Source organism: Monodon monoceros, unplaced genomic scaffold, assembly GCF_005190385.1.
Source record: "Monodon monoceros isolate NGI ecotype Baffin Bay Population unplaced genomic scaffold, NGI_Narwhal_1 Super_Scaffold_16, whole genome shotgun sequence".
Taxonomy (NCBI): Eukaryota; Metazoa; Chordata; class Mammalia; order Artiodactyla; family Monodontidae; genus Monodon; species Monodon monoceros.
In genome coordinates this window covers 2,767,884-2,794,737 of record NW_021703772.1, presented here as the reverse complement: position 1 = coordinate 2,794,737, position 26,854 = coordinate 2,767,884, and the positions used below count along the sequence as shown (strand labels likewise).

At 50.9% G+C, this 26,854-nt stretch overlaps 1 protein-coding gene across 2 annotated transcripts in view; it reads left to right on the top strand.

Annotated features, from left to right (window-relative positions):
- Positions 1–1,770: 1,770 nt before the first annotated feature.
- The window catches only part of TRAF3IP1 (TRAF3 interacting protein 1), a 66,677-nt gene continuing 41,593 nt past the window's right edge, over positions 1,771–26,854 (top strand). Inside the window, exons 1-13 of one of the 2 annotated variants that reach the window (XM_029225319.1) lie at positions 1,771–2,001; positions 5,176–5,244; positions 5,672–5,833; positions 7,622–7,765; positions 7,868–8,272; positions 10,620–10,691; positions 11,756–11,831; positions 14,759–14,860; positions 16,388–16,483; positions 21,075–21,176; positions 23,722–23,742; positions 24,709–24,793; positions 25,234–25,317. In XM_029225319.1, the coding sequence (XP_029081152.1) occupies positions 1,879–2,001; positions 5,176–5,244; positions 5,672–5,833; positions 7,622–7,765; positions 7,868–8,272; positions 10,620–10,691; positions 11,756–11,831; positions 14,759–14,860; positions 16,388–16,483; positions 21,075–21,176; positions 23,722–23,742; positions 24,709–24,793; positions 25,234–25,317 (1,541 nt within the window). In that variant the 5' untranslated portion in view covers positions 1,771–1,878. The remainder of the gene's footprint in view (positions 2,002–5,175; positions 5,245–5,671; positions 5,834–7,621; positions 7,766–7,867; positions 8,273–10,619; positions 10,692–11,755; positions 11,832–14,758; positions 14,861–16,387; positions 16,484–21,074; positions 21,177–23,721; positions 23,743–24,708; positions 24,794–25,233; positions 25,318–26,854) is intronic. The other variant, XM_029225317.1, reaches the window with a different exon arrangement.

Here is a 26,854-nt window from a genome sequence, read left to right as displayed (position 1 = left end):
AAGGCATGGTTATAATGACAGTTGCAGTTGCCTGGGGCTGGGGTGGGGGAGGAGATGAACTGCAAATGAGCAGGAGAAAATGTTTTAGGGTACAGGAACCGTTCTGTATCTTGATTGTGGTGATGGTAGCATAATTGTGTAAAATTACCAAAACGCAACAGGCTGTACACTTAAAATGGGTGAATTTTATTGAATGTCAATAATAATCGGAGGCTTTCGTGGTGGTCCAGTGGTAAAGAATCCGCCTTCCAATGCAGGGGACATGGGTGCAATCCCTGGTCGGGGAACTAACATCCCACATGCCGCGGGTCAACTAAGCCTGAGCGCCACTACCGAGCTCTCGCGCCTCAATCAGAGAGCCCGCGTGCCGCAAAGTACAGAGCCCCTGCGCTCTGGAGCCCAGGCCACAGCTAGAGAAGAGAAAACCTGCACGCACGCCACAACTAGAGAGAAGCCCGCGCGCCGCAAGGAGCGCCACTGTAAGGTCGGATCTTAACAAAACGGCACCGCGAAACAAAGGAAAGCTTCAAGTGAGCTTTATTAGGGAGCGCTCCCGGGCGAGGTTCACTGGTCCGAGAGAAAGGGGCCAGAGAAGTCGCGTCCAGTACTGGATGAGGGGAATTTTTATTGGGGTAAAAGCAGAAGGCGGCTTGCAAGGGGAGGGGGTGGTTTGCTATACAGGGTAATTCCTTATTTGGTGAGGATACAGCAGGGCCAGGTGTTGGTTGGTCTGTTGTGGGGCGTAAGCCCATTTTCCCTTCCCGTCAGCCCCATTGTTTTCTGGGCAGGAAGTTAGAGTCTCTTGTTGATTCCCAGAACAGGTGAGGTCGTTATGTTCCAATGCCTCTCCTACCTCATACTGGTCGATGTTTTCTCTTACCCCCGGGCCTCCTTTCACCCGGGCCAACGGACTTTACAGCCACAACGATAGATCCCACATACCGGCAACGAAGATTCTGCGTGCTGCAACGAAGATTCCGCGTGCTGCAACGAAGGCCTGACGTAGCCAAATAAATTAATATTTTAAAAAGTCAAATATAAATTTTAAGTTAAAAAACTCCACATCCAGATACATCTCGAGCAAAGAACACATAAACAATGGAGCGCATTGAAAATGGTAAAAATGAATGTAAATAAAAATTATAAAGGTATCCAATAGAAGAACTAAAAACAGACCACAAAGCTTCAAAATTGATAGAAGTATCTGCAGTGAGCCTGTGCGTGGCGGATGGAAGACAGATGGGACAGAACCACAGACACCTGGCAGAACAACAAGGGAGCGGCTTCATCCTGGTTACAAAGCCCTGAAGCATCGTTTGGTCCTCATCTCCCTGGGAGTTAGGGAGGCTGGCACATATTATCCCTGCTTTATAGGAACAGAAACATAGCCTCAGAGAAAAGGAGTTACTCTTCCAAGAAGCCATGTTAAGTAACAACAGGATAAGGTATGTGTCTTTCGAGATAACTTAGTCCAGTCCCCCTGAAATGAACCTTGGAAGCTGTGTTGCTGCTATCCAGTTCTCGGGAGGGCTCCTCTCACGCGGGGAGAACAGCTTTTTCCCGAGGCTGCTGAGCGGTGGAGGGGTTCGGCGCTGTCACCGGGCAGGGACGCTGAGGCAGCCGCACCGCAAACGCCGCCCGCGTGCGCGCGCAGTCGAACAGGGGCCGGGGCGCCGCCGCCGGTCCGTTGCTAAGGCCGCGCCGCCCTGGCGACCGAGGGCCGCGGCCCCGCGCACGCGCCTTGGCCGACTCCGGTGCACTGTGGGATGGAAACCCGAGCGGCGCGTCTAGGCCGGACCTGGCGGCGGCGGCGGGGCCGACGGCGGCCGGGGAGCGGGGTTTAGGCTCGGCGGCCGGCGAGACGCGGGCGGCGCCGCCATGAACGCGGCGGTGGTGAAGCGGACGCAGGAGGCTCTGGGGAAGGTGATTCGGAGGCCGCCGCTGACGGAGAAGCTGCTGAACAAGCCCCCGTTCCGCTACCTGCACGACATCGTCACGGAGGTGAGCGCCGGGCCGGGGCGGGGGTCGGGGTGCAGTCCGGGGTTCGTCGGGGTCGGGGCCGGGGTCCCGGTGCGCTGTCTGGGTGCAGGCCGGGGGTCAGGGCCCTTGTGGGGCTCGGGGTGCGGGCCGGGGGTCAGGGCCCTTGTGGGGGTCGGGGTGAGGGCCGGGATGCGGGTCGGGGGTCACTGCCGGGTTGTGGGTCGGGACCAGAGCTGGCGTCAGGGTCGGACCTCGCGTCGCTGAGCGCGTCCCCTACCCGAGGAGCCGGGCTTTGGCCGGATTCCGCGGCGCCTCTGCTCTCACCCCTGTGCTCCCCTTCGCGCCAACCCCCTGAGCCCCCTCTTCCGGGGAGACTCCCCGCCCCTTGGGGAGCATTCTTATTTCTTCCCATCCTACCCATGTATCTCTTAGAGCACATCTTCCACTCTACCTGGCAAAGCTGTTTCTGTGACTTTTTTTTTGCTGCGGTGTCTAGCATGTGGAGAGTGCTTACAAATCCCGGGAGAAAGAAATCATTCTTTTTGTTTTTGTATAAACTCCCTCTCCCCAAGTTTCCCTCCACCTGCTCCACTGTGGTCACCACATACTGGATGCTTAATCGGTACCTGTGGGTGAATTGATTGAAGGTGGTTTAGGGGACCTGAAAAGAAGACGCTATAAAAGAGCAGGTCAGTATTTGCCGATAAACGACAGAGCATGTCTTGAGATGGGTTGTCTGTAAACTTTTCCCCACTGGCTGGTGAATTCCTGAGTGACGTGGACGGTAGCTTGTTTGTTGGCATATCCTGGGTACGGTACACAGAAGGTGCACGACAAACATTCATTGTTGAATGGAATCAGTCAAGGCTCCTGTAACTCAGGGGGGCAGCGCCCATTTCCGTGGTGCACCTGAGTGCAGTGTTGACCTTGGAAACTCGGGCATGCTCTTGGGGGAGTTAAGAGCTCGAACTTGCAGGTGTCCACGGGCTCAGGCTCCCACTCTTGCCCCATGTTTGTCCTTAAACTTCACGTCTCACTCTTTCCAGCAGGTGCTGGAAATTACACAAATTTTGCTTTGCTTGTTTTTGCTATCTTAACTTAGCTTACAATGTGTGCCTCTCTCTGTTAAAAACCCTAATCGTGCTTACAGCTCTCTTGAAACCCACCCACATCCCAAGGGCTGCCTTGACTGGCCTCCCCCTCCTCCTAAGCTAGTGCAGCACTTAGACCTGCCCTGGACAGTGTTTGGGGAAGGGACGTGGCTGCGTGGAGAGCCTGGTGGGAGCCGGGCCTTGAGCTGCATCACCCCCGCCCTGTGAAGTAGGCAGGTAGCGTCCTCTAACCCAGGAGGGGTCAAGTCACTTAGCCAGGAGGTGAGTGGCCAACTACAGCGGTTGCCGCCCAGCCTCACACTTTCATTTTCTGTGTTAGTCCCATCTCTTCACTGAAACAGAGCCAGGAAGGAGGCTGGCGGCCATACCTCGTCCTGTGGGTCTTGGTGTGGCCCTGGTCTCATGGTGGCTGCTGTCCCCACCTCCTGGAAGGGCGGAGGAGGAGGAAGGTTCGGGCAGGAATCGGCTTGGTTGGCCAGGTAGCCAGGGTGTGGGGAAGGAGTTCCGTGTTCCCAATCGGGATCCACTGGTCTGCTTTTCTTCCTCAGTTTTTTCCTAATCTAAGGTCAAAATTAATTTCTCTACCTGTGTAAAGATAAATACGTTAATTGTCACCTACTCAATAAAGATGTTAGGACAGTTGACACCTGGAAAGCATTTTCAGATAATATGTGCAGATCCTTGTACGAAAATTCTTCACTGCCCCTGAGTATTCAAATCTCCCTGTTAGTATTTTAGCTACTGCTAAACCAACTCTGCCTCTTTCATAAATTGAAGCACTGATCCTGCAAAATTCATGTCTCTTGTTGGTTAAAATGACTGCTCACAAGTTTAACTGTCAGCCCACTGGAAAAAGCTCCAAAGGTTTTTCCTTTTGAGGATGCAAAAGTTCCAGGAATATTAAACACAGGATACTCCTGATATTCCACCTGTCTTGTCAGGAAGAAAACCAGCACAGCTGTTAAGTAGTTTGAGGAACGAAAGCTAGCTTAATTAATAGCTAGCTAGTTGTAGCTTGGTCTCAGAGAAGGAGCCTAATATTAGTGTGGGACTGTCTTTTTTTTTTTAAGGTAATAAATACTCTTTATATCTGACCCAGGACACACACATATAGGCAATATTCATCCTAACCACATACAGTGCAGTCTGATATTTTCTTATATGTTTTATTAAAAAATGCTTATTGCTACCCATTACATTGACTTTATAGTGACCTGCCGCATTTTGAAAACCTCTGGTCTGAGAGAAGCCAGGGCCCTGGTGTGTCTGGAGGTGGGGAGGAACGGAACACGTCACCACCCCCAAAGCCTGACTGAGGGGTAGCTGGGAGGTCCAGGTTGACTGAGGAGAGGAAGGGGTGGGGGGAGAACAAAAGTGATGTGGCACAGAGCACCCCTGTGTCCCAGAAAGTGAGTGACCCAGTGGTGAGGAGAAACCCAGGCTGGGAAGTCCCTCTTCTTTCCAAAGTCCGCGCTCTCCACTGCCCTGAGCCATCCTCACAGGAGGCCATTTCCTGTCTGTGCACCCCTCGGGGCCTCCTCGTGGTAGTGAGGCTAAGTCCACATTCCTGATGGCTTCCAAGGCCATCCAGTCAGGCTCGTGCCGACTCCCTGGCCTCAGGCTCCTCTTGTCAAACTTCCTCTGGCTCCTTGAACAGGACCTGGTTGGACCTTGTGGGACTGTTTCTTTTGCCTGTCACGTGCTTCCTCAATACCCGCTCTCCCAGTTCTTCTCCCGTAAGCTTCTGGTCTTAGTTTAGATATGATTTGCTCTGGGAAGTGTTCCCCGACTCCCCAGGGCCTCCTGCACCTGGATTAGGAGGGATCCTGTCCCCCGTTATAGCCCCGCGGGTCCATCGTGTTCACCTGTTGTCACAGCCAGGCTGAGTTCTGTGAGGACCAGGCTGGCTCCTGCCGGGACGAGGCCTGGCACATGGCAGATACTCAGTGCTCATTGCGTCAGTGGATGAATGACGTCCTGGGCGTAGACAGATCCAGGCGGCCCTTAGCGTGGGCAGTGGGCGAGGCCAGGGCACGGGCTGTCCCGTGGGGCGCTGACCATGGCCTCGCTTTATCTTTTGAAGGTGATCAGGGTGACCGGTTTCATGAAGGGCCTCTACACAGACGCTGAGATGAAGTCCGATAACGTTAAGGTAGGTTTGAGGCACTGTCCCTGCTCGCCTTCATGAACAGGGTTTTTGTGAGCGGTGCGCTGTGGTGGCCCCTCGCTCACGGCTGACCTGTGGCTGGCATGCGAGGCTGGTGGCTCTGGGCGTTGCCATGTGCCCTTCCTCGCTTCGTGGTCTTTGCGGCAGCTGCCTAGCACGCTAACGTTATCCTGGAGAAATGGAATGAGTGTTCCAAAGGTTAATGATGCTAGCCCACCACCTACAACTAAAAGCTTTACCGGAGATTTTTTTTGGTGGTTGTTGTTATAAAGAGTCAGGATTTCTAAATTTAACACGCATCTAAAAATAGCTTCTTATCTAAACGGGAGCTGTGCCTGTTGGACATACTGAAGACAATGCAAGCTCTTTTTGAAGTATTTTAATATTTGTGTTTTAAATGGAAATCTTTCAGGATAAAGACGCCAAAATTAGCTTCCTTCAGAAGGCCATAGACGTGGTGGTCATGGTCTCCGGAGAGCCACTGTTGGCAAAACCGGCTCGCATCGTGGCCGGGCACGAGCCTGAAAGGACCAACGAGCTGCTCCAGAGAATCGGAAAGTGCTGTCTCAACAAGGTAGCGCCGCCCCCGAGCTGGAGGCTGCCAGCACGGGAGGGATGACCACACGGGGAGGGCAGGCCACGCAGCGGAGCCGAGGTGTTTAAGGAGGGGGTTTTAACCCTGTGCTTGCAGTCTGACCCCACCTCTCCTGGAGCCTCCGAGTTGCAGAAGTAGTTTAAAGCTGCACACTGAAACAGATAAGGCAGTGCTACGCACAGGGTCTACGAGCTGTCAGCATCAAATAGGGACTCCGCAGACACTTTGCTCTTGGGCACGTGGCTGGGGGCTGTGTGCCCGGCCTGCTGAGCCCTGAATCCTTTCTCCTTTTGGGCCTCCTTTCAGGGCAGGTGACTGTTTCCAACCGGGTGACCGGAGGAGCTGCTTTTCTTCATCTTTGGGGCTCGTGGGATGTCCCTGTTCTCTGCCCGCCTTTCCAGCCTCTTGGGTCTGCTTCCCTCCCTCTTTCCCTCCTCCCCTCCATCCCTCCCTCTCCCCTGGTGGGTGTTTGCAGAGCTGTGCTGCCTTCAAAGAGATCCCGTTTCACTTGTGCAGGGACTGGATTTCCTGAGATCCTCACCAAGGGCTGGAATCTTGGCTTCTCCCTCACAGTCCAGCTGGGGCCATAGGAGCAGGTCATCCCCAGGGCCTGCCTTCTTTGTGGGATCTGAGTAGCCCCCAGGGGAGCGGAGTTGGACCTTTATCAAGGGCATGGCTAACAGAGCCCTTCATGGACCTGATGGGCTGGGGGCTAACCTTCCATGTTACCAAGATGGGAAAGGTGGGCTTCAGCTCACACAGCAGCAGTGGGAGATGGAGAGTGGGATCAGACTGGCCCCCGGGGCCTCAGGGTAGCCTCGCCCTGGTGTGCTGGGTCCAAGGCATGGAGACGCAGAGACTGATCTTCCAGTGCGCTGACCTCTGTCCCCCGCCCCCACCCCCAGATCCTTCTCGTTGCTCATCTTTCCAAAAAGCAAATCTGACTAGCCTTCCTGCTGAATCCCTCGCCCCCAGCTCCGTGCACCGCTCACGAAGCCCGTCTCCTCTGGTCCTTTTCTCTCATCTCTCACCTTGTGCCTGCACCCCGAGGGCTCCTGCCCTGGTGTCACTCCCTTGCTTGTGCTGCTGCTTTCTCTGTGCAGAGCTGCTTCCCGGGAGCCGTGTGGGATTGGCTGCTCTTGCTGGAACCCCCGTCGTGTTCCCCCAGCGCACTGACTTTTGGTTCTTGTGTTTGGCCGCCTCGCTGGTGTGCAGCGTGTCCTCGGCCTGCGGTCTAGTGCCGGGCGTGTAGCAGTCACTCAGCGCAGGCTTGCGGAAAGCGGGAGTGTGTGGCCAGTGGGATTCCTGACCCGAGGTGTTCAGAGACTCTGGGGGGCGGTCAGGGATGCTGCAGAAGGGATTTTGGCATTTGATGGGGCTCCGGTTAGATCATTCCTTAGGCCCTTTCGGTGCTGGGCCTCTGTGGCCCCGTGAGAAGTGAAGGGCGTCGTAGAGTCGTGTGGCCAGCTTTGGTGTCCTTGAACAGCACACACGTCCACTCTTGGCACCTTGGGTAGAAGGGACCCAGGGTTCATTTAGCTTGAGTGGACTGCACTGTTACCGCAGGAGTGCTGGAGGGCTCGGTTAGAGGAGATGCTGTACGTTGTCTGTGGTAACGTTCATTTCCTTTTAATATTTTATCCTTTGAAATCCATTAGGAGACAAAGGTTCCGTTTAATGAGCAATCTTTGAATGTTGACATTCATGTTTATTAAATGTACTAATTTCATCGCAACCTTGCATTTTATTTCCTCACGTTGGGACAAGCTCTCCAGCGATGATGCGGTGAAGAGAGTGTTAGCCGGAGAGAAGGCGGAAACAAAAGGAAGGTCCTCACTGACGTCGAAACCTCAAGAATTGGATAATAAGAACGTGAGGGAGGAAGCGTCCAGGGTTCATAAGGATAAAGAGGTGAATGCAAGTTACGTGCATCTGAAAATGAAATAATGAGGCTTTTTGTGGTTCAGGTAGACGTTTATAAGTGATATTGTCATCCAGCTTTTTTTTTTCTAGGATAGAAGAAACTCTGAAATAAACGAGAGAAATACAAGCGGAAGTCGAAAACAGAAAGAGGAATTAAAGGAAGAAAGCAAACCAAGAGAAAAGGAAAGGGACAGGGAGAAGGCCAAGGAGAATGACCGAGACAGACACAAAGATCCCGAGAGAGACAAGTGCCACGAAGGGGAGAGCGAGCGGGCCAAGAACAGGGCCCGGCCGGAGAGGGCCAGGGACAAGGACGCAGAGCGGGAGAGCGAGCAGAAGAACGAGGGCGGAAAGGAGGAGAAGTGGAAAGACCGGGAGAGCGAGCGCGAGCGACACAAGGGCCAGGAGCGGGCCCGGCAGAGGGTGCGGGACGGGCAGCGCTCCAGGGACCCTGACAGGGAGAGGAGCCGTGAGTGCGAGAAGCCGGGGAGAAAGGTAAGTCCTGTTGGAAAACCTCTGCCTTTAACTTAGAAAGGGTTCGTGGTGTTCTCCACAATGACTCTGGTCTTGGTTGTAGTGTGATTAGGAAACTGGATTTCTTTATCACCAGTTTAAAATTCTGACAGTCGTGGATTCCTAGGAGAACCTTAAAGTGATACTGGTTTTTGCTTTTCCTGTCTGCTGTGTGTGTGTGTGCCTTTGGGCGTTCTCCTGGAGACCGGGGATCAGTGGGTCCCGTGGCTTTGTGAGCAGCGTTTCCAGGCAGCCTCAGCGTGTGGGGTCCCCGGGGTGTGGGCATGGCTGCGTTTATTAAGGATTAGGGACACTTTCTAAGCCTCTGAAGCATTAGCAGGTGAGTAAAATGAGACCTCAGTTTACTGAATGCTTGTTTGATTAAATTTTCAGGTAAATTTAGGGTTTTCCAGAAAATTCTTTTGGTTTCAGACACTGTTTTCTAGATGTGCAGGTTATTTCGGACCCGCTGTAAATAGGGTAAGTCTCCTGGCAGGGCTGGCATTGCAAATGCTGGTTCTTGCAGGGACATCAGATAACTGTAAAGTGTCCTGGGCAGGTCCTGGAAATCCTCTGGTCTCCAGCTGCTAGAAAGGAGGAAGCTGAGGTCTGGGAAAGTACAAGGTCTGCTGAGTGAGGCGGCCAGGCGGTGAGGGGCCAGCTTGCTCTTTCCTGCCGAGCCGGCCTCTGGTTTTGTGGCCTCGCATCCCTGGCACCGGGAGGTGAGCGGGCTCCGTGGGACGGACTGCGCGCCAGGCCTGGCAGCTGGTCTGCTCAGTGGTTCTGTTGGCTGTCGGTATGCTACCTGGGACCCTGGGGTCTCCCAGGGACACCCTGGAGTCATGTAACTCACCACGGCGTATGTATCATAAAAGCCTGGTTTCCCGTAGGAGTTTTAGAAATAACCAAGGCCTTCCCCGTCTTTTGCTTCTTTTTAGAGGTCGAAGAAAAGTCTTTCACGGAGCGGGTTTTAGTGCGGTGCCCGCACATTCTAGTGCACTTCACGAGGCAGCGCCTGCCTGGGGCACCTCCTCAGCACTCCAGGTCTTCAGACCCAGTGTCCCACCCGTGACGTTCACTGAGGTTGCTGGTGGTGGGACTGGTTTTCTAAGTAGAGAGACAGTTCCAAAGAGAACTTTTATGGGTGGATATATGGGACGTATTGGAGCCACGAGCGAGGGACGGTTTTGTTTAAGTGCGTGAGACCAGGGTGAACGGACTGCGTTCCTGCTCCCAGCTGGCCCTTGTTGGCCGAAGGCAGGTGTTCATAGACCTGTCGTGGTGATTTTGCTGGACTGGCCCTTCTGTGTCCGTCTGGGGCTCCTTTGTGGAACAGAGCCGAGCCTCGAGGCTTCCGGGAGGGCAGCTCCAGGGAAGAGGAGACTCAGCTCTCACCTGGGCCCTGCCGGGCAGTCTGCAGCCTCCAGTCGAATCCCATGACTTAGAAGAGACGATGGTGAGACATTCTCAGCCTGTGAAACAGCAGGTGTGAAGGCACTCTGAGAAGTCACGGGTGTGTCCCCGTGTGGCGGTGGAGGATGAGTCTGAGGTCAGAGTGGCCACGTGTGGGTGCTGCCCTCCTCCCATGTCTGCAGGGAACTGAGCACTCTGGGCTGGGGGGACCCCAGGCACAGAGCCCGGCCCGCACAGGAAACTACTTCGGATATAGTCTGCTACCTTCATAGTTAAGTCATGAGGACAGTTAATTGTTGAAGTATTCAATAGGCATCCACTGCTTTTCATGGAGGAAAATCTCAGTGATTGTGTCTCTTCTACTCCTTATGTCGAGATATGTCTTTCTGAGAGTTGATTTAAGTGTGAGGTTTTTTAAGGTGTTGATTTAACATGCTTACAGTTTTCACGTCATTTTTGTTTTGAGAGTGCTTTCCTGATGTAGCGTCTGGAGACTTTGCTCAAAAAGAACCGCTCCATTGGGAGGTGAGAGTGGTTCCCTCACAGAAGATAGGAGTGGGCGACTCCCTCGTTTCCAGATTCCCTGTGTGTCCCTGGAACATCTCCGAGAAGTCTGGCCTGGCGTAGGGACCGTGTGGGCCTGGGAGACGCTGCTCCCTGCGGTTCCCTGCGAGGCCCTGCGCCTGCTGCCCTTGGCCTCCTGGTCAGCCCCCAGTGGGTGGAGATCTTGGATGGGCCTTTGGAGGTCCAGGCCACACAGCGACCGCAGTGGGGCGGGGCTGGGATGTGACATGGTGCTCCCGTGTGAAGGGTTATCTTGTTGTTGGTCAGTGTTAGAGAAAACATCTTGGCGCGTTTTTAGATGTTACAGACTTGAGTAATTCTAGAGTTTGAAAAAAAAAATTTTTTTTTATAGTCCTCAAGCTCAGGAGAGATGTCTAAAAAGTCGTCAGATGGATCTTTCAAAGACTCCAAAGCTGAAACAGAGGTAAACTTGAAAAAATAATTTTGAGAGACATAAACCCATAGCTGTGTTGAAATAGTAAGTGCTGTGTGTGGTCCACCCCCAGTCCACGGAGGCACGGGGTGGGGCGTGGCGGAGGCTCACACACAATAGGTCCATATTTATTTTGTTGTAAAAGTACCGCTTTAAAGGGTTTACTGCCTGTAAAGTAGGTGGGGTGTGTTTATTCTCTGCTTCTCTGTGGTGGACTCTTGGGTCTCCTCGTACCTTTATGTGACAAGTATGATGTACGGAGTACAGAGGGGTAAGGCAGTCATTTGGGAGAGGATGGAGGTGGCACTTCGGAGGAGTCTGGGAGAGGATTAAGTCACGAGGCAGGCAGGGACCGGAGGGCCGGCTGGAGGGACCCGTCCAAGCTCTGCCTGGCCCGGTGGGACCCTGCAGTGCAATTCCTGTGGGTGAGGTCGAGGCCAGGCCGGGCTGTCTTGGGGAGGTTAGACTCACCCCAACTTCATCGTCCAGTTTGCATTTCAGAAAGTATATCCGGGCAGCCACAGGCAAGATGGACAGGCGTGGAGTGGAGGCTGGGAGGCTAGTTAAGAGGCCCTCGTGGCAGGTTGAGGGAGGGGTCGGGCCAGGGAACTGAGCCAGCGGTGGGAGGGATGGGATGTGCTGTTTTCTCTGATTTACGCTCTGTTTAAACACACTGTGTACGTTTTCACTCTCAGAGTTGTTCACAAATGCATTGAGGTAATTAAGCATATAGCGACAGAAGTCGAGTCCCCATAAACTCATCTGATGAGACAATGATTCTCAAGGTATGGTCAGTGGACGGCTGACCTTTTTAGGGCTGTACCAAAAAGTGGAATTCTGCATTTAGAGTAAAAGAGCTTTCGGCTTCCTTCTAACTCACACTCTTAGGCCTTAAGTGCTTAGCCGTGCTGACTTGGAGTCAGTTCCCCTTTGAATGCGCACGGATGTTGTTGTGTTTCCTGTTTGTTCTTCCTTGAGCTTGAATAATAAATCTGCTCATGGTGTCACTCTGTGGTGCATCAATTAATTTATTTTTTCATTCTCTTTTCTTTAAGACTGAGATTTCCACTAGAGCATCCAGGTCAGTGACAACAAAGACATCAAAACGGCGATCCAAAAATTCAGTGGAAGGTACTGCAAAATTTATCATACAATGTAGCTGAAAATACTAGATTCTTTTTTCTTAATTTATTTTATTTTTGGCTGCGTTGGGTCTTCGTTGCTGCGCACAGGCTTTTCTCTGTTTGTGGCGAGTGGGGGCTACTCTTCGTTGTGGTGCGCAGGCTTCTTATTGCGGTGGCTTCTCTTGTTGTGGAGCATGGGCTCTAGGCGCGCTGGCTTCAGTAGTTGTGGCACGCAGGCTTAGCTGCTCCGCAGTATGTGGGATCCTCCTGGACCAGGGCTCGAACCCGTGTCCCCTGCATTGGCAGGCGGATTCTTAACCACTGTGCCGCCAGGGAAACCCAATACTAGATTCTTTGCTTTAGTCACAACATCTAGTAGGAAAAAGCTTCTGTGACTAGAAAGCAGATTTGCCTTTGGAAGGAATGAACAAAGACTGTGTGAAAATGTTGAAGATATATGGCTTTCACACCCACATGCATGTGCATGCCCTTGCACACATGTGTGAGCTCACGACACCAGGGGCAGAGCACACCTGCGTGATCTGTGTTCCAATCTAAAAGGTGTGACTGAATGTTAATTTTCCAGAAATATGTATCAGTCACCCGTGTCTCACTGACTCTTCTGAATGGGTAAGCAAGTTTAGTCCTGATGCAGGACGGACATCAAGAGCATCCTGCCCTTAGACAGGTGATGTTTATGCATTTAAAACATAGCAGAAAATGCCACTGGCAGTCATGCTAAAAGCTGAAGCTGAAGCTGAAGCAAACGGGCCTGGCCTGGGTTTGCCCGAAGATGTGTCTCCTTGTGACAGACCAATAAGTAGGGAAAGAATGTCAGTCCAATGCAGGGAAGTACAGTTGGAGGCCGGCAGTGTCGGAGGCTTTCAGTGGAAGCATGAAGTTACTTTGAATGAGCAGTAGTAGTTCCTGAAAAGTCATCCTTTTCCTAAATTGTAAAACTTAAAGAAGTATGGCAAGAATGTAGTAGTTGGAATTTTTCACTGAGAAATTGAACTTAGATGGTAAGTTCCACTCTTTGACATTGATAAATGCTTTAGTGAACTTCTTTGTGCCAGAAACTTTCTCTTCCTTTTGGGCGATCTCTGTGGGATAGGTTCCCAGGGTATAATTACTGGCACAGAGGGCCATTATGGACATTGTAAGGTTTTAGCTACAGTGGACACTGTCTGTACCCTCTACCCCACACCTTCTCCGGGGATTTGTTTGAAAGGCTTGCTGATTTTGATAGACGGAAAACACTCAGAGTCTGAGTGTTCTTAATTTGCGTGAGCTCCCTGTATGTTAAGGACATCTGCCAATTTTTTTTTAAGTATTTATTGTTTCATTTTTTTTTTATCAGGGTATAGTTGTTTTACAATGTTGGGTTGGTTTCTACTGTACAGGGAAGTGGAGTTCCCTGTGCTAACAGCAGGTTCTTATTAGGTATCTATTTTATACATATTAGTGTATGTATGTCAATCCCAATCTCCCAATTCATCCCACCCCCCCACACCGATTTTTAAATAAGTATTTGTTTCTTATATTTTTTTCCCACTTTTTTAATTCTAATTTTGTTTGGTTTCTGACTTGCCTAGGTGTTTGATTTTTATGCGCTGGAAGCTACCAGTCTTTTTTCTGTAGTTTTTCCAGAGATTTGAGAGATGAAGGTTTGTGTTTTGTCATACGTTTTAATATTTAATCTTTTTGGTTATCTCTTATTTTAATTCATGGTATAAAATGAGGCTCTGAATTTATTTTTTCATAATAACTCATCAGGTGTTCCAGGGTCACTTACTAAATAATTGTTCCCTTCCCTCCTGCCCTGTGATCTCCCCACATGCCTTTTGGAGTCTGGAATCTGGTGTTTCTGTTTTTGTTTTTTCTCTACTGTTTTTCTGTTTCACTACTAGTTAAAAAAGACGTTTTAAGCCCTTTTATTTGCTATTCTTCCACATGTATTTTGTAATCACTTCATTAGTTAAAGAATCCCACCTCCCACAAAACAAATGGATCAGGATGTAATTGGACTTGGGTGAAACTTAGGCTTTCGTTATTCTGGGAAGATTGGATACCTCTACTTTCAAGTTAGACAGGGGTCTCCTCCTCTCCCGAGATGTGTGTTGGGTGCTTGGGTGTGTCTGTCAGTCAGGGATTGCTCGATTGTTTGTTTTGTTTTCAGTTTTTTTGGAAATGGTATCTTTCTTCCCGTCATTAATTTTTAGTGATCATTGTTGGAATATAGAAGCTTTATTGATTTTTGTAAATGTATCTTAAATCTAGCTTGTATTGAATCTTAACCCATAATTGCCCCATTGATGTTTTGATTTTCTAAGCTGATGGTTGTATCGTCTGCTTTTCTTTTTTAATAACTCAGGATGTTAGCATGTGAGTTAACCGGTAAGCTTGAACTGTAGGGTTCCTTTTATTTGATCTTTAAGAGATTTGGTTATCAGAGTTGCCAGCTTTATGACATTAAGGTTTACTGAGCTGTCGACAAATTGGTGAACTCTTTCTTCTCTGCTAGTCGGGCACTGACCTCACCCCGGGTCCTTGCCCAGCAAAGCTGGCACTGCGTCCTATCGTGCTGCCTCGCTTTAGCGGGTAGCTTTAGGGGAAGGGTCCAGCACCCAGGAGGTGTGCGAGACACAGGCCCTCTGTGTTCCCGCCGAGGAGAGAAGCCTTGCCTTTATTAGAGAGGGAGGGCATCACGTTTGTTAGACATACTTAGAATCTTAAGGCCATACTAGAATCCCTATAGGATCCAAAAAATATTCTGTGTAAGAATATGATAATTTTTGCTTATTCTTAGCCAGTGGAGACTAGCAGAGCAAATCACTTTGAGTTAGTGGGTACATTTTAATTTCATTTGTTTGATAATATGCAGCATCACAAATTAAGTTTAATACGTATTTTCATTGTGCAATTTCATGTTAGGAAGAAGGGATTCTAGAACCAGTGAAAATAGTCTCTCCCCTGAAAAAGAACGTAACTCTTCCTGCAGTAAAGCTAAGAAGGAACACACCGGGAAACAGCTCGGTAAGACTGAGTGAACCCCAGGGAGGCTGCAAGTGAGGGCTTGCGACTCGAAACCTTTAGCCGCCTGATGCCTTGCTTCCGTTTGATCATTAAACAGACAGAGCCCTGTGGGTGGTGCAGAGGAGATGCGCCTGTTTGACGCGGGCCCGGGTGCTAGAGCACTGTTCTCGGCCCCAAGTGGAGCAGGGGCAGGGGACCCGTGGGCCCCCTTGTCTGAGCCACGGGGCTGCCCCCGCCGTGCATGGATTCCCGTCCGTGACTCCCTCACTGGCCGAAATCGTCCATGTGAGCCTTCCTTTCTTAATTCTGCAAGTATCTGTGGAGTACCTGCCCTCGTGGAGAGTATGATCTAGAAGGAGAAGACAGACGATAAAGAGAACTCAGGATGTATACATTCGTGTTAGTTAACCGTGAGTCTTTTGAAGGGAGGTGAAGCCGAGAGAGGTGGAGGGGGGGCGTAGGCAGGGAGGGCCACTGAGGAGGGGGTGTCTGGACAGAGTCCACTAGCGTCACAGAGCACATGACCTGTGGGCGTCCAGGAATGGCCAGAGGCCCCGAGCTGGGGACAGGCCTGCCTGTTTGAGTGACTGGAAGCTGGGTGGTGAAGCTGCAGCAGAGAGAAGGGCAGGTGCCAGGAGAAGGGGCTCGTGAGCGGGCAGGCTGGGGGCATGGTGGAGTAGGTGGGAGCGAGGTCCTGGGGGTGCCCAGCAGGACAGAGACAGGCTCTGGCTTAGGTTTGAGAAGTGCCCCCGTTAAAACTGCAGGAGTGGGAATGAAGGCCAGAGAGCAGTTAGGTGGTGCTGTGGCATCCAGGTGAGAGGCCGTGACATCTGGGACCCAAGGTCACTGCTGTGGAGATCGGCCGGGGGTGGGGGGGGGGGGGGGGGGCGGGGTAGGCCGCTCTCACGGAAGGGATGACAGTGGCGCCGATGGACTGCACGGCGCCTGTTAAGAGAGGAATCACAGGTGGGATCGGTCGGGGGTGTCCGGCACCTCCGTGGTGTCATTTATTGAAGTGGGGAAGGCTTTGGGAGAAGCTGGTTGGCGGATCCGTTCTAGAGGCGTTAAGTTCAAGATGCCTGTGAAACAAGCAGGTGGAGGCGTTGGGACAGCGGGCAGGCGTGTGGGCCTGAGGTTCAGGGGCAGAGCTGGAGAAGCTGATGTTAAAATGAAGAACTTGGGGGTTCCCAGATTAGCGCACGGGCCTTCATGCAGTAAAGGCCTCCGGGGAGTGTGGAGCCCAGGACTCGAGGGTCGGAGAGGAGGAGAGGGCTCTGGCAGAGGAGACAGAGGCCAGCAAGTTGGGGGGGTTGGAGAGCCAGCGCCCTGAAAGCCAGGGGCTTCCAGAGAGGGAGGGGCTTATCCAGCGCTTCCGAGACGGGTCCCATGGAGGCTGAGGGTTGACCGTTGAGTTGATGGGACAGTTAGTTGGTGACCTTGGCATAAAGCCTTGTAAATCCCAGCCAAAGCAACCAAACGCGAAAACCTTTGCAATAGTTTAATCTGTTGTTCACTGTTTTATGTCAGGAAGAAAGGAGGATGATATTTCAGCTAAAATTTTAGACCCCATAGTGTCTGGATTAAATAATGAACCAGATCAGGAAACTACAACTTCAGAAATAGGTAAGAAAAATATATTCTTTAGTTTAAATTCCTCACCACTTCGGTATGATTTACATCTCAGTGGGGTTATCATATTCTTTATTTTTCTAACCACTTTAACGTTCATCAGATTTCTTTTTTCCCACAGTGTACTGAAGAACAGAAATGACTTGATAGTCTGTTTGCTTTAATTTGCTAAGTTTTATGATAAAGAAGATTAACTCAGCTTTAAGTTAACCTTTACATGCTTTATTATGTGTAACATCTTTGCATCTAAGTCAAAGTGCTTTCTTCATCTTACTCCTGGAATTTTAAAAAGTGTTGTGGATAGTTAGAGAAATTATCTTTCAATTCTGCAGCGTGCTCTGCTGTGTTCTGTTAAGAAAATGCTCCACAAGAACTATTTTAAAGTGCCTGCTCGGAGCACCCGGGGAAGGTGTCCCCGTGGCACACCTCTTACATTTGAGGCTGGCAGTGTGACGTGTGTGCACATCCTCACCCTGCTGATACCGGGTGATTAGACGTACGGATATGGAATTTCGGTGGGATGATCCAAGATTGTAACTGTATGGAGTCTTCTGTGATGTTTAACTAAATTCTTCAGAAATATGGCAATTCTTGAGTGACATTTGAGGGGAAAAATAGTGTAAATCTTGCCTCCAGGGAAAGATAAAAATTTTTCTAGGCTGAACTTGCCTCGGATCTACCTGGTTTTTTAACATTCTGTAACTGTAGCTAGAATAACAATAAGCCCATCTTTCTGCACTTGCGTTCTCCCTTTACTAGTTTTTGCTTTTCTAAGAGGGGTGTGTTTGCAAGCCGTCTGCTCCATCACTGGTTCAGCAGTGATGGTCTGGGGTTATTCTGTTCCGAGTAGGTCAGCTCTGTGTGGTTTATCTGCGTCTTGAGCAGTGTGGGCGGACCGAACGACCTAAATTGGGACAGAATGAGTTCTTACGGATGAAAATGCTCTTCTCAGTGGCCACGCCCGTTGCAATTCAGCTGCATCTTGTGATGGCTTATTTCATTTCTGCAGGAGCTTTTCTCAGCCACAGGCGGGTCCTGTGGGGGGCAGCACAGGGCAGTCCTGGTACTGCAGGAGAGGGGAGTGGGCGGGGCGAAGCTTGAGTGAGGGCTTGCCCTGCGCAGGCCCTGGGCGGCCCACGTGGGCACACCTCGCATCCAAACCCAAACCTGCGTACCTGCTGCCCTGGAACGAGCCGCACAGGTGTGCCCTCTGAGCCAGTGTCTCCTCGTGGGTACACGGGTGTGAGAAGACCTGCCTTGAGGGTAAATGAGGTGATGATCATGAAGTGGCTGGCTTGTCACAGACATGTCGTGCACCATTGCTTTAGTACCCATCACTTTATATATAAAGTTTACCGAGAGCCCCAAGTCGGGGTGAGTCAGCGCTGTTCTGAGATGGTATGCTGGATTTAAAATGAATTGGGGTAGTTCTTTAGACATATGTTAGACTTTATGGATCTTTATAGATCTTTATCTGCATGTGTGAAAATAATAAAAGCTCAGTGTTTAAGAAGCACAGAACATTGCAGCAGGCGATTCTCAGTTGAGCGCTTTGTGGAGATTAGAAGGAAGCCTGGCGCCACCTGGTGGCCGCCAGCAGAGTCCTGTGCGCTCCCTGTCCCCGGGTGGCCCTAGTGAGCCTTCCTCCCCGCAAACCCTTCCTCCCTTGAGTCCTGTCACTGCACACACCCCGGGTCCCTGTCATCACGAGTGTCGTCCTGCACTGGCAGTCATTTTGCTTCCGGAATTCAGGGTTTGCCAGCAGTCGTTAGGGTTCCTTAAGTTCCCAGATTGATTATGGCTTCCAGATCCAGGCCACTGGGTCTGTCCTCCCAGCCCCCTTCCTCTCCTGGCCAATGCTTCAGACCAGCGCCTGGCCGGGTCGTGCCGACTGCTCCAGGGCCTGGCCGGCCTGCGTTACTGTTGGGGTGTCCCGGGACAATGGTTGGGCTTGGTGGTTCTCATTTGCCTTTGCAGGTGGGTTGAAGAATTCAACAAGGAATTTATCCATTTCTTTCTCAAAACATGAACGTCTTCTTCCCCTGCTCACATTGTCACACAGGCTGTCTGAGGAGACTCGCTCCTTCTACAGCTGTTTGGTCGTCTTATGTTTTCCCGGAACCTTACGCCATCCATGTCTTCATTTTGCTCGGGTTCGCTCATTTCATTTTGTTTTATTGTTTAGACGTTTTCATTATGAAAAATACATAGGAAGAGTAGAATGACTCGCACCCATGTACCTCTCATGTAGATTCAGTAGTCCTAACATTCTGACACATTTGCTTCATCTGTGGTGACATAGTTTTATGAAATATTTCAGAGTATTTAAAAAATATTTTAATACTTTAAATAATTCCATTTAAATACTTCAGCTTGCACCTCAAAAAAAAAATGTTTCTACATAGCTGTAAAATTATTGTTGCACCCAACAGACTTGTCATTCCCCAAGAGCATCTAAAACCCAGTCTGCATTCTTATTGTCTCAACAATGTTATTTTTAAAAAAATTAGGATCCAGAACACACTGTATGTTTTTTATTATTCTTTTTGTGTCTTTAACCTCTTGAATGTGGAACACCCCCCCTTCCCCCACCTTCGTTCCAGAGCATTGACTTTGTGGAGAGGTGAGGCTGCTTGTCCTGTACAGCACTCCCTCCTCTGTGTTTGTCTGATTGCTCCCGTGGTGTCATTTAACTTATGGCACCACCCCCCGCCCCCCGGTATTTCTGTTAGATCTAAAGGCCTGATCAGATTTGGGTTAAAGAGATTGCTTCTCCCTCACCCCTACGTAGGTGATGCTGTGCCCTTTACCTTATGTCCTGTCAGGATGCACTTAGTGTCTCTGCATCCCATGATATGATGCTAAGGCTGGTCACTGGGCCAGCCAGATCCGCCCATTTTAAAACCCTGGTTATTTGCATTTACCCTCAGATGTAGTCAGCACCTCCGTGCAGCTGAACTTTGCACAGAGGTCTGGCGGAACAGCAAGCTGCTTGTGCAGTGCTGTGGGCTCTGCGCTGCTTGGTGAGTTTCAGGGAGAGTGACTGGTGCAGACTCCGTGGCCCCAGCCGGTGCCCCCAGCTTTGCGCGGGTGATCTTACTGGGATGAGAACCCCCTCAAGGCACGGTGATCCGCCCACGTCCTTACCTCCAGGGCTCAGCAATGGCCGCTAACTCAGCAGATTGTGCTAATGCACTGACTTTTTTTTTTTTTTTCCAATTCATAGTAATTTTAATTTCTTATGGGTGCGTTACTGTTTTAAAAGCTGTTGCTTGGCAAGTTGGTTAACCTGCCCTCTGATTAAGAATCGATTGTAAGTATTATTAGTGAATGATAGTCTGTTTTTATGTTCTTTCTGTTTGTGTGAATTTGGGGCTTAGTAAACCTTACTTAAGAATACCACTAGAAACGTTAAAACGACCATCATAGGCCTCTCAAAAAAGTAAAGAAATAAAGAGCTTTGAGGAGATAAAATTGTGCAGAGTGTCATTAGTCTCCTCAAGCTATGGACAGAAATAATGCATTTGTACTTTACTTCCTGTGCTGGTGGGTTTTGTACAATATAGAAAATATTTGATACTTTCAGATAACATATGACAACTTAAAGTTATTGCGGTGTTTTCTTCTAAAGTTGACAATCTACAGCTGCCTAACTCATGTTTAGATTTGTTTGTTTTAGAACTTAATGGTATTTCTTGTTGGTCCTGTGAGATATCATAAATAATTAACTGTAGACATGAATCAGACTGTTTAAGTCAGCATCGTTTTTGCAGATCAAAAAAAAAAATTTCCTCAGAAAATTGTGTGTTGTCTGTTTTAGGTAGTTGCACCGCGTAAAGTCAAGCAGTCCTCTCTGATAGTGACAGTTTAATTCCGACATAAACTATTTCTTTGAGTACTTTTAAGAAATTATAAGATCGTGTTTCAGGAAAGGGAACATTCTCCTAATTTTATTTTTGCCTCCGGATCCATTTTAGAGAGTGTGTGGGAGGGTCCTTTAGTAACGGGTCAGGTTTCCTCCCTGGGTCCTGCCACAATTCAAAATCTGTTCCCCCAGCACCCATCCTTTCATTTTTACTAGGAAAGAATGTTTTATTTCTCAGGTATTTGGTGTTTTTTTCCATTTTTATAAACATTCGCATATGAGTCAGTAACCAGGAGACAAGTGTTTGGGAGCTTTTGACACGTCTAGGGCTGTGCATGAGGCCAGAAATATTTTTCCTTCTCCTCCTGCTTTCCTGAAGTTGCAACCTATTTGCAGCTTGTGACTCCCAGGCCTGGCTGTCGTGGGGAGATGAGGGGAGACTGGTAGTGTCGGGTGGTCCTGGAAATGGGGGGCCAGGGTGCTTTGGCTGTGGGAGCCCAGGCCTCTGCCTGGGCCACGTGGGCGGGGTCTGCTCACGTCTGGGTGCCCCTTCGCGCTCTCCTGATCCCAGAGCCAGGCCTGGGAGGAGTGTTCTAGGTGCGTTTTCTAGAAGCTGCCCTGGGTCATCCTTGGGAAGCTTGCCGTGGGGAAGCACAGATAAGTAAGGTGCCGCTGATGACCAGTTCTGTCTTAATAACCCATTTAACTGTCTTACATCAGGAACAAAGGAAGCTAATACTAACTCAGCTAGTGTTTCAGATGCTAATTCATCTAGTCTGCAGCGAGAAAGTGCTGAGCCAGAACCAGCAGTAAAGCAGAAAGGTGAGAAGGGGGCCCCGTGTCAACCACTCCTGTCCCGTGAGGGAGACCCGGCACCCCAGATGTGGCGCGCTTGTGTGGATGCCTCTCAGCCCAAGGCCATGGCTGCAACCACAGGTTCCCCGAGTCTCTGACACCCCCAGAGAGTCCAGTCCCTCGTTCTCCGCACCATCAGGACCGAACGTGGCAAATGGCTCACTTTTGCCTTTTTACAGAAACTAGAAAGCGTCTTCTAGTCACTGCCTGATGGCAGCAGACTCTCCTGTGTCCCCAGTGTTCCTCCTGAGATACTGTGGGAAAGTCCGGGGTGTCAGGACGACAGGAACAAGCCTCAGTCGCTGCTGGGGGTCCCAGAGGCCGAGCTGCATCCCCCAGGTTTCAGGTCCAAAGAGGACTTTTAAGCAGCTCAGAGCGCTGTCACGACTGTGACTTTTCTGTCTGTGACGTTCTCTGAGTGTCTTAAGTCCCGCCTCAGTGGGGTTCTGCTTTTGGCATAATTTTTCTCAGCAGTTAAAAAAAGAAGTCGTGGTAAAGTCCACGTTCAGCATTTGCTTTTTAAGGCCCTGGAGCTCCTTCGAGCATGGAGGGGTGCACGTGCCCCCTGGCACGTGAGTCGTGCATGCCCCAGTGCCGGGCCTGGTGCAGGGTGTTGGGACCGGGGCAGCAGGGGCACGGCCAGGCGAGGGCTGACATTTGTCAGTTTGTTCCAGTAGAAAATGTTGGTTGAAGGTCTACTGTGTGCTAGGCCCTAAGGCAGTGAGTGCATGAGTGGGCGGAAGCCAGTAGGTGCCCTAAGGGGTGCTGGGGGGAGGGACTCTGCACTCTCTCGGGGAGGGTCAGGGAGAGCCTTTGGGCAGGGGCAGGGGTGAGAGCTGGGGCCAGTGGCCACGTCAGGGAGCTTCGCAGCAGGAAGCCAATGGCATTTTTACGATGAGTGGCTAAGCCCTACTCAGATGGCCTCCACGTGGGCAGAGCAGTGCGTGGTCCAGAGGCGAGAGCGGCCTGGGCTGTGGAGTGGCGGGGGAGGGGGGGGCGGCAGAGGCGCGCAGACACCTGAGGGCAGGCTCCAGAGCTCAGAGCGGGGCGCGGCCGGCTGTGAGGGTGCGCTCACCTGGGACGAGGGATCCGAGGGGGACAGAGCGCCTGCACGTCCGGGCCGCCTCGGCCCCGGGATCTGGGGAGGAGGTGGAGCCGCAGAGGAGCTGGGCATCCGTGAGGACGGGGCGCCCAGGGGCCGGGCTGATCTGTGGGCGGGGCTGCCGTGTGCCCTCACCACCTGGGCATCAGCTCGTGACTCAGCCACCTTTCCGGGACCCACGGCCTGTCCCCAGCGACACCGAGGGCATGGGCTTTGGAGAGAGTCTGGAGGTGTGGCGTCGGGGCCCCGTGGGCCCAGCGGCTCTCACGCTGGCCTCTTTTCCGCGCGCCCGGCGACAGGGCAGCAAGGAGGGCGGCTGCGGCTGCTGTGTGTCCTCCCGGGCAGCCCCCGTCACCCCGTCTTCCAGAGGCTCTGTCTGGAGCCACGCTCCCCAGGCCTGTCCTCACCTTGTCCCTCTGTGGGGCGGGACCTCCGGGAGGCTCTGTGTCCCACACAGATGGAGTCCTGGAGGGCTCCCGGGTCCCCCCGATGCCCTAAGCGGCCCCCCCCCACCCCTAGAGCCGCCCTCTTTGGGGCAGCATTTCTGTGGCTCTGACCACGGCGTCCACAGGCCACCCAAAGTGCTCGAGGTCCCCGCCACCGGTGCACAGCTCCGGGGTCTGAGGGGCGCTTGTCTGTCACATCTGTGTGTCCTGAGGGTAAGCTGGGCCCATCCCCGGGGGGTGTCTGTCCAGGCCCTCACCTGAATCCAGGGAGTTTTGGGTCTTCTGCACACGTGTTCATGCATTTTAGGAGTGTAACACAGAGACCTTCCTGGGTCCACCCACCCCTGCAATGCTTCACTCGTTGACTGTGGCCGCGTCGGTCACATTTGTCCCCATAAAGTGGCACTTGAAGAGAAAGGGTCCTGGGGGAAGAGTGCCAAGGCAGGCCTGTGTGGGGCAGAGACACTTTCTTCTAATTTAGGAGCTGATGGAGAGACACTCGCTGCTGAGTTATGTAAGACGGGCTCTTGTTTGCTTCCATCCAGAGCCTGGAAAATGCCCCAAGGTGTGTTCGCCAGTTCACCCCTGGCTCGTCCCACCCATGGAGTCAGTCCATCCGTGGCTTCGAGGCTCTGTCACCTTCTCCCTCTTCTGTTTCTTTCATTCATCTCTTTGATGGATACACTTTCTTCTCATCGCTGCTTCCTGTTTCCATGTAATAACATGTTCTGATTCATAGTTCTGTTTGTTCTTTGTCTTTCTCTCTTTGAAAATAAAGCAGTGGCAGTAGGAAACTAGAAAAAAGGCTATGAGGAAATGACCCCTTTTTTCCCCAGTAGACATGCGAAATTATTAATTATGTATTTCTCTCTAACCCTGTTCTGCTCATTTAATATACTGAGGTTTCCTAACACAGAAGTTGATTTTCTGATGTATCTTTTTTTTTTTTTTTTTTTTTTTTTAGGTGATTCTCCTAGTGATGCAGGTAAGGAATAGCCTTAAGTAAATCTGTTTGGTGTAAATTGTGTACGTGTGTATAGTTATTAACATGTACTCTCAGATTTAGGTTTTACAAATTGTATTAGTGAAAGTAACTTAAGGAAACATAACTACACCAAGTTAAGATTTAATTTTCATATTTTATGAAAATATGTTTCAAAAGAATACATTTCAGAATTTCTTCCTGAGTGTGAACTGTATTTCCAATAATCAAGTTCTGATTTTACTATTTTCTAATGTATAAAGTCCTTTTACTTTAAATAGTAAGAGTAAATTTAATTGTCTTAATATTATAGCTTGGGCTTATTATTTACTGATTAAATATTTATCAAAATGAAGAAAACTTTATTCAGATTATAAAAACAATATGGTAGAGAGCCAAAGTGAAAAACCTTAAAAATGCAGAAAACTATGGAGAAGAAAATGAAAAGCACCGGCAGTGCCCCTGCTCGTAACTCGAATGGATGTCCTTCTAGAGCCCGCCTGTGTGTGTAATGATCAGATACGTTACCCTACTCTACTGACGATACATACATTAACATGACGACTGGTTTATACGAGGGTCTCACAAACTGCAGTTCCCTGAAGTTTCCTCGTGTCTGTCACTGTTGTAAATGCTGATGGGTGAGCGTCTTGACACGAGGTTACACGTGTCCGCTTCTTTCCTTAGCTTGTATTTCCTTTAAGTTAAATTGCTGACTTGATTGACCTACCTTTTTAATTCTGTTTCTGGAGAAGTTAAACCAGTTTGTATTCCCAGGGTTTGAGTGTGCCCGTTTCCCCAAATCTCCCCCCAAATTTAGATATCAGGTGTCTGTTTGAACTTCATCAAAATGATAGATGAAAAAAAGCTCATTTATATTTGCAGTTGTTTGATTGCTGTCTCTTCATATATTTACTAGTTGTTTGTTTCTTTCTTTGTGAACTGCTGGTTGGCTTGCTGCCTGTCCAGAAGGAGACGTTGGACCTTCTGGCCAGGAGAAGTGTGAGGTGCCGGAGAATTCCGAGCTGCCAGGCGAGCTCCCAGCCGCCGTCAGGTTCGTGTGCTCTGGTTCCCACCCGGGCAGCTGCCCTGCTCCTCTCCGTACCTTCCACAGCTCGTGTAATGCTTGGGCTTAATTGTGAGGAAGTGTGTGTACAAAGAAAGCAAAAACTGTTTAATTTTCTTGTTCCTGAGGTGTAACTAACTCACGTAGAATGTTTTAGAGATTTAGGGAAATTCGTTCCTAAGGCTAAATTAGGTCATGGTTTGATTCCTGATAGTTAGGTTACTACTTTTTGTACCTTAAAATTAACGAGAACGTAAGATTAGAAGATGGATACTTTTAGACTTGTCAGGTTAATGGAACGTTCTTACTATTCTGCAGGCTGTGTCCTAACTGGCGTATTGATGGCGGCCTGGAAATTAGCATTAACATTAATGTGGGTTTTCATCTGTCCACTTTGAAACGTGCAAGTGTTTTGTATCCCTTTTCAGGAGGATACCTCGGCCCGGGAGCGCACGGCCCGCGCCTCCCCGGGTCAGGCGGCCGGAGAGTGCGGAGGTGCCGACGACGGACAGGTGAGGCCCTGGAATCCGCGTTGGCACCGAGGGGCAGGGCTTCCCTGGCGCTGGTGGGACAGGGATGGGTGAGGATGGTGCGTGTGCTGAGAGACGGGGGCGGAGCGGGCAGCAGACGGCGCAGGGAGCACTTGCTGTTGAGTAAAAGAGAACCCGGGGTAGAGCGTGACCTCAAACCTCGTGCGTGCCGCACACTTCAGATAGAAGTGAGGGAAAACACAGGTGTTCGTGCTCGTACAGTTATGTCTTTACAGTTACGGGGAAAGTGGATTGCCCCCATCTCTACATAGAGGATTTTCTAAGCATAAAAACAAGTAGGGGAAAAATAGGATAAAAAAATTTAAAGGCTTAATTGCACAAAAATTAAAAAACAAAAGGTGGTCAGAAAGTCATCAGCAGTATAAAGACAAGCCTCAGGCAGGGCTTTTATAAATTTTACAAATCTACCTGTGGATCCAGTACAGAAAATCAAAACAAAAAACTAGGAAGATGAAAACAGGCTGGTCGGAGTAGGCTTCAGATGGAACGGGAGGCGGGGCCTGGAGGCGGCGTAGACGTATTTTACGTATGGTTGCCGGGGGAAGCGGAGGGATGCGCAATGTCAAGGGAAGTTAGGGGTCTCTGTTTTTAAGATGAGCCGGCTAGCACATTTTTCTGGCGCGGGGGATGGTCCAGTGGAGAGGGGGAGACTGGAGATGCCGGCGTTGCGGGGTGGGGAGAGGGGACTGTGGGAACAGAGCCCCTGGGTGGGCCAGGACGTGTGGAGGGAATGGCCTCAGCGAAGGCCGGGGGGCTGGCGGGCGGGTGAGATCCCAGGAGGTGAGACCCTGGCTCTTCATCTTTCTCCTGAGCCAACAGTGAGTCTGGGCGAGGAGGGGCAGGGCTCAGAGGAGAGAGGAGGTGGTGGATAGTGTCCTCCACGAGAGGGGCTGGTGAACGGGCGAGGGCAGAGGTCCTACCCGGGGGCCGCCCCAGCCCGGGGCCACGTCTGGGGGCGTTTTGTAGCACCGTGATTGGAGAGGAGGTGCAGGGGAGGCCCTTGGCCTCTAGTTGGGGCTTGGAGCCAAGGATGCTGCTGAACATCCTGTGGAGGACAGGCAGCCCCACCCCAGAGGTCTGTGGCGTGCCTCCCAGGGCACGTGGGGTGGAGTGATGGCTCAGCATCGCGTGGACTTTGTTCTCCAGCCAGAGCTGGGAAGATGGGTGGGGGAGGCCACAGAGTGGGTGCTTGGATCCGCGGTTAAGCATTTGCTGTCAGTGGCAGTGACAAGGCATCACTTTGGGAGTGATTTCTCAGCCCTTGAAATCCTCAAGAGTGAAGCCAGGAGCCTGGAGTGCAGGGGTGAGGCCCGGGATTGGCAGATGGCGGCACTCATAATGGGGTTCAGGGCGAGACTCTGATTCTCGGGGAATCTCTGACAACGTGAGATTCAGAGTTGGGAGATTTTAGGGAGAAAGATCTGGAAGCCTCCATAAGCCCAAGGAAAACCTCGACCCTCCTCGGGACCTGGCGGTCGGAGGCCAGAAGGAGGAAGGC